This window comes from Tachysurus fulvidraco, chromosome 15 (genome assembly GCF_022655615.1).
Source record: "Tachysurus fulvidraco isolate hzauxx_2018 chromosome 15, HZAU_PFXX_2.0, whole genome shotgun sequence".
NCBI lineage: Eukaryota > Metazoa > Chordata > Actinopteri > Siluriformes > Bagridae > Tachysurus > Tachysurus fulvidraco.
The window spans coordinates 1,189,055-1,202,500 of record NC_062532.1 but is presented as its reverse complement, the minus strand read 5'-3'; the positions used below and the strand labels follow the sequence as shown (position 1 = coordinate 1,202,500).

Below are 13,446 nucleotides of genomic sequence, written 5' to 3'. Positions count from 1 at the left end.
TTACCCATGAGGGTTTAACAATATCGCTCTCGTGTCAGACAAGTTTTCACGCTGCGTGTGTGTGTGTGTAATTCCTCCACACACTCCATGTCAGAGCCGGACCTCTGACTGAGAGCTCAATAAAACCCAAATGAAGGTGTGTGTGTGTGTGTGTGTGTGTGTGTGTGTGTGTGTGTGTGTGTGTGTGTGTGTGTGTGTGTGTGTGTGTGTGTGTGTGTGTGTGTGTTTGCTTTATTGTGTACTGTACAATTAAAAGTAGAAGCTGTATTGTACTGTGCCATTAAACCCCAAAGCTAGTTCGCTAGTATGCTAGCAACAATTATGCTAATTATTATATCATGCCAGCAAAGATTGCTAACAAGCAGGCTAACTTTAATTGTTCTCTATTTAAAGCCAACTAACATGTAAGCTAATTATTATGTCGTGCGATTAAAATCCAGGCCTCCGATGCTAGTAAGCGTTAAGCTAATTATACTTAAAATTACTAGTCAAGATATCAGCCAAGGTAATCAGTAAGCTAGCAATTATATGTTCTGGAACATAATAACATTATACTGGATAATATATTATAAAACTGCTAGCAAGCCAGTGCATATTAGCTAAACTTCTGTGGTAATATGTGTGTTTTCTTTTGGTTTGGTATAACTACAACTGCAATACACACACACACACACACACACACCAAATCTGCCCTCAACCTCTCTTTCTTTCTCTCTCTCTCTCTCTCTCTCTCTCTCTCTTTTTCTCTCTCTCTCTCTCTCTCACACACACACACACACACACACACACACACATACACACACACACACACACACATCCAGATATCATTAGCAGGCTACAGCTGAAGCTATTAGTCGGTCACCTGTATGTTTGTAATGGAGTCATTATAGAGGCAGCTGGAGGGAAACACTTGTTCCTCCGTGTTGCGTGCCTGCACTCTCCTTCCTTTCACACGTGCCAGACAGAAAGGTGACAGCATGCATGTTTTACTTTTTAATATTTCCTGATCGTTTGTGTGGTAAATATTTCACATTAAGTAAAAATTCAGCTAAAGTAATTACCTCAGGTCCTGTTTTTTTTTTCTGACTAAGCCGCTTCACCTCACACCAAAAGCTTGGTCAGAAATCTTGGTACGCTATTTAATATCAGCTAGCTGTAGCAACACATTAGCATGGTGATGTGTGACTGCTCAAGTCAAGTTAAGTCAAACAGCTTTTATATTGCTATATTGATCACTATTAAAAACATAATGTTACAATGATTTATGAAAGTAAAAAGAAGGATATAAGGGAGAATATTTCTTAGTGTTGACATTGTACAGAATTTTACCACATGTCTTCAGTAGTTGACCTGAGGTTTTTATTTATTTTTATTAATATTACAATTTGCTGTGGTTTTACGAAAGCACTTTTTTTTTACAACGTCTGACTCTTTTTCTTAGCTATTGAAAAATGCTAAACCTAGCGAGTTGATGTTTGCAACAGAAGTCAACTAGCTACTTTTCCTAATACACATGCAAGCTACTGCTAGCTGCGCTTTGAATCCGTATAAATTGTTAACATCTCTCGAAAATATTTCAGTTCACAAAGTAATCAATAAAACCAAGTGGCTTGCTGTTGGTGTGTTTGTACTGCTAATATCACCTAGCATGCGCTTAAAAAGCTAATCTAAAGTGGAAACATAGCAGCTAATAAGCACTATTAAACACTTTCCTGAGGAGAAATAGCACCCAGTCTTTCACCTCGAGTCGAGCTACATTCACACCTGCTTTTAGACACCACCAAGAAAATGGTTTGGTATCCATAGAGACCTATCAGAATGTGAACATCACCAAGTCAAATTGAGTTTTAAGTCTTAAAATTGTCTCGGCTATTTCTTCCTAAGGAGCTCAGGTACACCAGCCGTTCTCAAAGAGGGATCACAGGGCTTCGCGAAACATGGCCAACGTGTCAGTGATTTATTTATTTTTATTTTCTGTGGTGAAAATCACATCATGTGTTCATCAACAAAGTCATTATATTTAGGGGTCCAAGCACCAAACTCACATGTAATGTGTTCCATTGATGGAAGGTTCAGTGACAAACAACATGAATACATTTCATAACGAATAACGTTCATGAAATAAATGCTTGCAAGGTTTAAGAAACACTGAGCCATTTGATTCAGTTCAGAGGGTTCAGGCAACAAAAGTCGATGAGTGGTTTTGTTGCTGGTGTTGTTGTTGTTACACAAACGCTTTTTATTCATGCAGACTAATGAAGCATGTACTAAGCAGACGTTCTCTCTATTAACACGCTATTTGATACTAATGGACATATAGCTTACTGTGTGTCCAGTTGTGAAAAAGGGCAGAAAGAAAACGTTTTAGATGTTACTAGGATGTAGATGTACTTCAATATGGTCCTAAAAGGGTCATTAGTCTGGGATTTCTTTGTACTTTACTATGATAAGTGATTCAATAGATACTAAAACATAACACTCAGACATCCGCTCTCGTAGCTGGTCTGTTCGCAAGTTTAGCTCGTCTCTGCATCCTAGCTTTCGGTCCTCATGTCTCATGTATATTAGTGTTCACCTACGCTGCATGTTATGTATGTTTCTAATACAGCCTCTGGATAACGGATGCTTGCTCGGATTTGTCCTGAATCAATTCTCGTTCTTTCTGTCTCGCTGCCTCGTTCCTGCTCTAAAACCCCAGGGTCTGGACTTCATTAGGTCCAAACCCCTTCCTCCCCTCCACCACCTCCACCTCTTTCCCCTTGTAGATGGAACAGAGGCGACATAATTCACTTTGCCAGGTTTTACAGTGTGGGGTAGGGGACCAGAGAAGGGTCAAGTGAATGAGTGAAATCTGTTCCACAGCTGTGCGCTCACCCCGCAGCCTAAAAAACACAGGGGGAGAGGGGGAGAGAGAGAGAGAGAGAGAGAGAGAGAGAGAGAGAGAGAGAGAGAGAGAGAGAGAGAGAGAGAGAGAGAGAGAGATACTTGGGGGAAAATACCCCCCCTACTGAGACAGTCTATTGAAATTGCTCTGTCTGTCTCCACCTTTCCTTCCATCAAGACTAATCCAGTTTGCATCAGATTTCTGAGTAAACCGCCCTCACACGTTGAACACAGCATGTCAACTCACACACACACACAAACACTCACACACACACCGTACGTATAGATCTATATACATCTACGCCCTGCGTAGAAGCTACACAATCCCACACTGAACCCGAAACACCATAAATAAATCTTTTATTTCAGCCTGTCAGATCTTTCTCGTGAACGAGGACTTGCTCGCTAATCTGCACTTCCTCTCCAGGCAGCTCATCAGCACCTCGGGAGTGTAAAACCACACCTGTACCTCACACACGGCAGTCTCGACAGCTCCAAGCGCAAAGTGTCGCTCTGTCACTCAGTCATTTGTTCGTTCCATTCATTCATTTATTTCTGATTAATAATTGTGGAAGTCTGCAAGATCTCTGGATATCATCCACTTTATTATTATTATTATTATTATTATTATTATTATTATTATTATTATTATTATTATTAAGGTGAAAATATCACAATTGTATACTCATTATCTGACCTAATAGGCTATAATAAAAGGTCCTGCATCTATCTCTAAATAATCTTTCTCCATAAATAATCAATTTCCTTCTTGAAAGTATTTATTATGACCCATATAATAAGCCTGTTTTTCAGTTCCTTTTGTATTAATATATCACACATACTGTATATCAGGCTGTAAATCCTAATGCATGTGTAAAGAAATCAAAAGGCAATAAACAAGCAGATATTCAGAAACTGGTTTGTTTTGAAGGATAAATATAAGTGGTTCATTAAATTCAGCTTTGTCTCTGTTTTTTATATACCAAATATATAATGTATATAATTGAGTGATGTCCGATATCAATGAATTCGTTTAAATATTTGAACACGATTTAAGAAAAAATCTATAAATCTAAAACTCGTCAATTTTACATTTTGTAATATTTGTAATATTACAAAAAAAAAAGGCTCGTAATAATAACAACGTATCCACGTCGGACGACCTTTAAAATACGGACAATCTGATTTTTCGTTTATTCTTTCGCTACTTGTTCGTGCAAGGTCTTTAAATGTTGAAATAACGTGCGAAACGTCAACTTTTTAGACGCATTTCAGAAAAAAAAACGTGCAAAGTTGTGAAAGTGTGTTTCGTTCCACTTGATGCGCACAGAGAGTCCATCTGCAATCAGATACAAGTGAATTCAACAAATAATTCAATATTTACACGAGCCTTTAGGTAAATTTCACCTTAATTTGAGATAAAAAAAATCTCAAGGGGGGGGGGGTAATCTGAAGAATCTGCTGCTGCGCGTGCGACTTAATTTAATCTATATAAAATGTAAAAATAAATAAAAATAAAACTAAAAAAAACAGTATTCTGTTGTGTTTGGAACAATTTCCTGACATGCTTAAGTGAGTGTATATTTGAACAATCTGTGTGCATGTGAATTAGCAAGAGATCGTTAAAGTAACTTTACGTTTTCTTTGTCATGCACAAAAAAAAAGCAAGAAGGGTAAAAAAAATAAGCAACAGGAAAAATTTTATGCAATCTGCATTAAAAAAGAAATATAAACTATATTTTTAATTCAACCATTTCCTATATATTAGCTGTTTAATTTTAGACGCTTTTTCTGTCTTTGGCTTGTACTTTAATTAGAGCTCAGTCAGTATTTTCACTATTTTCTCTGTGCATCTGGTGCTGTGAGTTTAAAACGCATCAACACTGTATTGATGTTTATTTATTGTTTATTGTTTTATTTACTGCTGAACCTACACTTTCGGAGCAGCTCAGGTGAAAACGCTAGTCTGCTCCAGCACGCGCGTCTTTTTAAAACTCCAGCCGTGTTCCATCCTTCTGCTCGTGCGCTGAACATCTTAGTGCTCTAACGCTTTAATCTCTTTAAGTCGTATTATAATGACAAGATCGTATAATTTCACGCGACATTGTTGTTAGTGAGATTAGGGTTCGACCAGGAACAGTGTGTTTTCAATTAAATTTGCGACATGGTTTCTTTTTTTGCTTGTTTTTTTTTTTGTTTGTTTTTGTTTTTGTTTTTTAGCATGCAAACATTTTTACGACTAAGTAAGTCAAAGTAACTTTTGCATGTCTACAGTCTACACTGAGTCTGCTTCTATCCTTTTGAACAAAGTTTTGCATGTGCAGCTTCATTTTTACTCTCGTGCACTGCAGCACTTCTAACTCCAGCAGTTTGCTACATGCGTCTTACACTCGAAGGGATGCTCTTGCATGGTGCACGGTGCATTTTCACCCAAAAACATGGTGTATGTCTATCTATCCCTACAAACCCAACACAAGCACACACATTCTTGCTGTCTCACCTTTGCGCGGCCGTGTTTGCGTCCAGTATCCCGGCGCTCTGCATCCAAGAGCGCACCGGAGTCATGCCGCTGGCGAGCGGTTCTTCCTTCATGGTGAGCGCTCCCCGTGGGAGACCGTCCTGGATGGAAAACATGAAAACGGCCCTCGAAACCGGCTATTCGAGCGGAATAATTCAAAAAGAACAAGAACAAGAAAAAGAAGAATGGGGAAAAAAAAGAAATCCTCCGGATTAGCTAGCAATAAAAAACCAACTGAAAGGGAGGAGGCAAAAAGAGATAAGCGACAAAAAAAGTGTCAACAAGGGTCCTTATCCTCTCCAAAGGGGTCCTTGATGAAGGCGCGTGAGCGCTCCGTATCCCACTGGGTTGCTCCTCTCCTATTTTAGATTCCCAATATAAAACCTCGCAAGTTCAAGATGAAACCTGTGTGTGCGTGTTTGTGTGTGAGAGAGTGTGTGTGTGAGTGCGTGCGTGTGCTTGCGTGCGTGCGTATGTGTATCTAGTTGAAGGAGGGAGGAGAGAGCTCGCCAAGCATCTCAAAGGAGAAAAGCACCGGATCAAGGCAAGCGTCTGGTCGAGAAGTTGCTCTGAAGAAGGAGGAAAGAGCGAACAAACGCGCGTGCGGATGAAACAAGCTGGATGAAAACGAACGCGCGTGCTTCAAAAAAGAGGGGGAAGTAAAAATGCAATGATTAGCGAGCGAACAAGAGGGAGGGATGGAGCAGGGAAGGCTTGGCGCGCTCCCCGGGGAAAGGCGGATTGGGTAAGAAATCTCACTCCCTCTCCTCCCTCCCTCTTTCCTCCCCTCCCCTCCATCCGTCTCTTTACGGCTCCTGCGTCCCCGCGGACACCAGCGCACCTTCTCACAGGAGGTGGGCGGGACCTTAACCACGAGGGGGGCGTGGATTTTGGCCTTAAAAGGCTACCTTATTTGCATATCGGAGGTGTGGGAGTAATCTGATTGGCGCTGCAATTGAAACTTGTACAGCCAGGTTCCTGAGCTACACAGGTCGGTGATGCAACGGAAGACTTTTGTACTAGTTTTAATTTGGACTACTATTCTTAAACCGCTTTGTTAGTGGAAATGCAGGCAATGATACAACACGTGGGGGAAAGAAAAGAATAAATTCAGCACTGAGAATATTGTCTAGCACATACGCATGGATGCTGAAGGAGGTTAAATACAGGTTACAGGTACTAAAGTCTGTGTGTCTAATAAATCATATTAATCCAAATGCACTTATTTTACTAAAACACACACTGCAGCTGTTACTTTATTAAACTGATGTCTGATATCTGATATCTGATTTGTTTGGGTAAAATACCACTCATCCTTTTTTTTTCATTTGAACTGCATACCACTATATAATAATAATAATAATAATAATAATAATAATAATAATAATAATAATAATAATAATAATAATAGGAAGAAAAAGAAGAATGATAGTTATTTTCTAGTGTTTTTAATATTCATGATTATTTTAAACAGTAACCATACATTATCTAGATCCTTTCTTTAGATCTACGACCTCCACTCGATTTTCATTTCTTTTTGTTTATTTTTTGATTGTCCAAAATCGACCAATAAAAAGAAATAGTAATAATAATAATAATAATAATAATAATAATAATAATAATAATTATTATTATTATTATTATTATTATTATTATTATTATTATTATTATTATTATGAATTCTAATGAATTTTGAAAAATATGTGTCTATGTGAAGGAGACGATGGAGGCGATCATCAGAAAGCAACCAGCATTAAATATGAAATATTTATCAGAGAGACTGAAAACGTTCCCGAGGGCTTTTGGAACAGCGTCGATTAGAACCTAAACGATACGGTACTTCAAAGGTTTGGGACATGATGGGGGGAAAAAATCCTACAGTTATCAGTTTAAAGAGAGAGTCATTATTATTATTATTATTATTATTATTATTATTATTATTATTATTATTATTATTATTATGCTGTTTTGAATAAAGTATTCTAATATTGACGTCGCATTAATCCCCTCCTCCTACTACTACTACTACCACTACTACTACTACTAATTATTATGATTTTTATTTTTTATTATTATTATTATTATTATTATTATTATTATTATTATTATTATTATTATTATTATTCTATAATTAAGCTTTAAACGCAACATCGTTTCAATGATCTTTTTTAACACACACACACACACACACACACACACACACACACACACACACACACACACACACACACACACACACACACACACACACACACACACACAGAGAGAGACACCGCTCCCTAATACATATATATATACAGCATTATTTTGTAAAATTCACTTGGTTCGTTTTAATCCTGTACAGGTTGATTTTTTTTTTAAATGTCCCTTAACATTATCATTAGTGACATTAGCGACATATTGGAGAAATGAAAAAACACTGATGTATTCAATACTAATTCCTTATATATTTTTGTTCTTTCTCTACAGCTACCTTTTGATGATGCGACTGTAGATCATGTCCACGAAACAGCTCCTGTTCTGAAATTTCTGTTATCATGGATCATAATTGCCTAAAGCATGATCATATTTTGGGCATCATAATTTGGGTCTGAAGTGGCTGCGGTGTAAAATGTAGGTTTTTGGATAATGTGTAGAAATGGGCTAGTAGGCAATTACACCTTTAAGTGTAATAATCAGACACAGCATGTAAAGTCTGTGTGAAATACATCCTTCACTTGGGAAAGTTGTTCAGTTTGGGTGAAGTATAACCACAATCCAAACCGCATGGTCCTAAATAGCACACGACCCCCTAATCCCTAATCCCTAATCCCCTAATTAAAGCAAAAAAATCTAATTAGTACACCACTAACACTTACATTATAACAATCTGTAATGTTTAAGAACATGATCTTGCTGGCATGTAAATAGCGCGCATGCGCAGAACACATTCTCTGCACTTGCACGTACACCTTTGTATCTTTAATAAAAGAATAAACACAAACAAACTAAAATACTTTGCTAAAAATTTTACTCTAAATGTATGAGGGATGTATAATGCATTCTAAAGTTTTGAAGAGAAAAGGAAAGTTTACAGTTTAGTGCATTTTCTTTCTGACAAATTGGAACACTATTTTGTTTGTTTGTTTATTTATTTATTTATTTATTTTTAATAAAGGGATAAAATCTTGTGGCCTCACAAAAGACAACTACTTTACGCAATTCAATGCTTAAAAAAATTTAACTCTTAATTCTGGTCACGTGTAAGTAATAAGATTATGCTTAAGTACTGAATATGCTAGAATAAATACAGAAAACTACAAAAAAAAAAAAAAAAAAAAAAAAAAAAAAACAGAAATGACCTTATACGAAATAAGAACAAGATGATTCCCATGATATTGTTACTTTTATTACTGGGACCTGAATGAGAGCGCTTTGCTGCCCCCTAGTGAACGATAACTGTAACAACTCACTGGTTTTGTCGCTTCTCCTATTCTTACAAATCATGACAGTTCACGATATTAAAGGATTTAATTAATTTTACCTAAAACACAAGTTATAATTGTGTTTTAATTTCGTAGTGCTTCAGTTTCTGACAGTAAATAATAACAATATTAAGCAACAAACAGTATTAAGCAACCTTTTAAATACAGAAGAAATCAGACAGACAGACAGACAGACAGACAGACAGACAGACAGACAAACAGACAGAAAGACATATATTTATGTATTGATGTTGATGGTGGAAGGTTTTACCTAATTTCCAGTCCTGTACTATTTTGTCTCCTAATTTAACATTTAAATATGTTTTTGGTGCTCAGTGTGAATATTTTTTTCAATCTCCACTTGTGTATATTCGTTTTATTTCTATTGTTTTAGTATAATCGTTCGTTATTTGTCAGAAGGTTTGAAATTGTACTCATATCTTCACCATTTCAATATGATCATATGAAGAAAAAGAAAGAAAGAAAACACAAATATACAAATAGACAATTAGTTGGTAGAAATGGTTTTAATTCTAAGGTAAAAAGCGCCACTTAGTGGTCAAATGGAGAACAGCAGGATATCAAAAATAAAATTTCCTCATTATAAATGCATTAACTCTATGTAGAAAGTGCTAAATAATTGTCCATCCCTGGTTACGACACTTAAAAAAACCTCCATCCATGTTTATTTGTTTTGTTTAGTTTACTGACTTAATGGTCGTTGTTAATGCTAACACAGTTAAATAGATTTTTCCTTTAACTATCATTTCAATTTAAAACTATTACATGAATTGAGCCCAAAAAAATACCCTGATTATCTTGATCATATATTTTCTTGATATAAATTTGTAGTAAGAAAGAAGGTCGAGTTAAAGGGACATTTCTCATCATGAACGAACCCATAGAATGTATGTTAGCGGTCCATGTTAGCGATTCATGCTAAAAGTGTCCATTTATCCATTTAGTGACTTGGATTGCTTTTTAGCAAGGCAACTGAGATGTTAAATTTTGTGTTATTAACAATGTTAAAGTTTGTGATATATTTGTTTCATTTCCTCAGTCACTATGGTTTTACGTTGTATGTGTAAAGGATATGCGTTGTTTAAGATGTTGACCAGCAGCCACATTTAAGAGGGAAAACAGTACAATTTGTAACAGACAGCACATGAATTTAGAAATGCGTGAAAAGAAGAACGAGAACAAATATTATCAAAAGGACACATATGTAAAATACGTCCATCTCCACCATCATCAACATCATCATTAACTGTGATCATCCTTGTTACAGTTCATCTCTGGGGACGTCTTGCACACATCTGCTGACTGACGTCAGGCAAGCCAGGATGGGCTCAGTCCATTCTGAAATAAATACAACACACACACACACACACACACACACACACACACACTTTATTAAAACCTCTAAAATTGTGACTGCCTGTAACAATACAACAGTCATTCAAACCATTTGAAAGTGTACAAAAAAAATTCATTTCATTTAAAATTTTTACCTGAAAACAAGGTATTAGGATGGTCTATGCTTTCCACCAGTCCGTCAATACACATGTCAATCGCACAGTGGGCAACTTCTGAGAGAGAGAGAGAGAGAGAGAGAGAGAGAGAGAGAGAGAGAGAGAGAGAGAGAGAGAGAGAGAGATTATTCTTACTCTGTACATGATCCTATAATAAAATGTAATTGCTTGTTAAACTTACGGGCAACATCAAGATCCTTCTCGTAACCTGAAACAGAAAACAGAAGTCGAATCAACGAATCAAGAGGACACTTTGCTTTTAAAATAAATTTGTACATATAATTTGGCTGCACATCAAGGGTCATGCTAAATTAAGCAGGCTAAGCCTTAAACCTAAATCTTAGAAGTAAACTAACTAACCCAGAAACTAGCATAGGAGAAAACAGACTAGCTCATTAACTAGCACATCGGCAGTAGGCTAGTTTATGAACTAGCAAGAATAGAAACACTAATGCACAAACTAGTCAAAAAACAGATTAGCCCTGTAGCAATGTTCCATCTTACATGGTGCTTTCAGCTGTTCCCATAACACATGAAAGTGTGAAAGTGATACTAGCCCTGTTGCTACAATGCTAGAGCATGTATTAGCCTGTTTAGTCCCACAGTTAGCCTGTTCACTGCAATAGTTAAATTACATACACTAATTAGCTAGCAACTTAGTGTTACAGTTAGCAGGCTAAAACATGTGTAAGGTCAAACAAAACACACATCTAGCATTTAAGAACTTTCAGTTTTTAACTCTTAGTTGCAAGACTAACATGACTAATGATGCAAGATTAAAAAATTAAACAGATTAGCACATTAATGTTTGGTTCACAGACACAATTTGTGTGGGAAATAAAAACTCTAAAAGATGCGAAAAGATGTCAACTTACTGGAGTTTTTAAAAAGGAAATGATATCCCAGTTTTAAGCACTCCTTCACAAGGCAGCCTGAAACAGACAGAAAAAAGGGTTTGTTTTGTTTTAAATGTTGTAAATTGTTTTTGCTAATATCCTAACTTTTTAATCTTAACATCGATTGAACTTAAGACAAGTTTTTTTTCTGTCACATGTTTATATGTGTGAACTAAATTTATTTCATGTTCAGCTATAATACCTTCATCCACACAGTTCATGCTCAGTGGTTCTTTCTTCAAACATGCTGAAAGGAAGAAGAAGAAGAAAAGAGATAAAGTTTGTTTACACCACTGACATTGATAATGGAAAGACGTTGTAAAAAAAAATCAGGTATTTATGCAGAAATTTTGATGAAAGGAAAATGAAACTACTTTGTGGTTATGATTCTGATGACACATTCGATTTCTTCAGTATTACCGAATAACATAACAACTTTGGTCCACTCTAGTTTTGAATTTGTGGAATATACTTTTACTGCTAATTCACAGGTTTTCACACATTTCACACGGGACCCATAATTAACTTTGATCAGATTCCATCTTGTCATTGTCAGCATTTCTGTTAAAGCTCCACCGCATGTTAATCTGCAAGTCAAATCCCTTTACAGAAAAAGCTTTTGATTGTTACCTTCAAATTCCTTTAAGCCGAAGATGAAACTTTCACTTTTGTTTCCTTCACACACACCTGTTTGAATGGAAAGTCAGTAAAATACACAGAATTGTGTATCATGGTTTATTTGACCATAAACACATAAATACAGGTAAATGCATAAATACATTCTTTGTTATTCACATTAAAAGATCACACTGAAATTTGGAAGCTCACTTATTTTATGACTTACCTGCAACAAGCACAGCAGCCAGGAGATAAATATGCAGAGACATATCTGAAGTCTGATGTGATAGGTCAAGTAAAAGGTCTGATCTGATCTCAAGTCACACTGAGATTATACACCTCTGATCTCACACCTTAAATATCAACCTGAGGTCCAACCCAAGCTTCTCTATTGGATAATGAAGAAGGAAAGTAAAATCTTAACTGTCTTGGTCTTATTTTGTAATTTCAAGAAAATGAAACTGATACTTATAATTCTAATAATAAAGTTTCTAAAATTTACACCAAGCTTATGACGATGCTAATAATAATAATGGTGATGATGATGATGATTATGATGATGATGATGGTGATAATGTAATAAAAGTAATGAATAAAAAATAATATACCGAAGTTATAAGAGCAACTTTTTCTATATATTCCCTGAAAGGATATACAAATATAACGTCAAAGGTATACAAATTCTATGCAAATTCTAAATAATGTAAATAATCTAAATAAATGTATATCTAAATAAATGTAATCTGTCAGTTATACTTGTTCATGTACATAAAACCTTCCTGAGATGAAAGGAAAGCAATTGAAGGTTTCATTTCTGTTTTTTTTTCTTCTTTCTGTCGATTCATCTCAACAGCATGAGGAAATCATGGGTTAATCTTATTGTTTGTCTTGTTTTATCTTGTGAGTTTCAGTTCATCTTTAAGACAGAAAACTCATCTAATTGTATTTTTTTAGTTAGTTAGTTAGTTTGTTTGTTTGTTTGTTTTTGCCATATGAGAGAAAAATAAGACCCAAGATAAATGAGAGTCAGTGTAGAAATGCCTGATGTGGTGTAAGGGGAATAAATATTTTGGGATGTGCATGTGTTTATATTTTTTATTTATTTTGTTATGTTTTTTCTCCAAAATAGCATCTGAAACAGAAGTCATTAAATACTTCATAAATGTTGTCGAAATGTGAAACACAAACAATACATGTTGTGTATTTGACCTCAAAGGTCACAAACCCGATTTTTTTTGTTGAATTTTATTATTTATTTATTTCTCCTTCAAACTTATGCGGCTGATCTTGCAGCAGCAAGCAGCAGGGAGGCGCTGTTCAGGACCCTGTTGCTTGGGTGTGTATAGCTCGCCTAGTTTTATTTCCCACCCGTATTATAACACAATCCCGCCTACTAACGGTAGCTTATATCAACAAGCCGGCTGCTGATTCGTCAGATATGTAGCTCTTGCGAAATTGTATCCAATCCGAGGATAGCGTTTCGGTTGTGTCGGAATGTGGGTGGGAACAAAATAACGCGTCTGGTTCTGCTAAGA

General features: G+C 36.0%; 1 protein-coding gene across 3 annotated transcripts in view; it reads right to left on the bottom strand.

Annotated features, from left to right (window-relative positions):
* LOC113637505 (transcription factor COE3) overlaps positions 1-6,130 on the bottom strand; it is a 93,522-nt gene extending 87,392 nt beyond the window's left edge. For 2 of the 3 annotated variants that reach the window (XM_027138196.2, XM_027138197.2), the window contains exon 1: positions 5,384-6,129. In XM_027138196.2, the coding sequence (XP_026993997.1) occupies positions 5,384-5,517 (134 nt within the window). In that variant the 5' untranslated portion in view covers positions 5,518-6,129. Of the gene's footprint in view, positions 1-5,383 lie in introns of all 3 variants that reach the window. The other variant, XM_047800457.1, reaches the window with a different exon arrangement.
* Between the last annotated feature and the right edge of the window lie 7,316 nt (positions 6,131-13,446).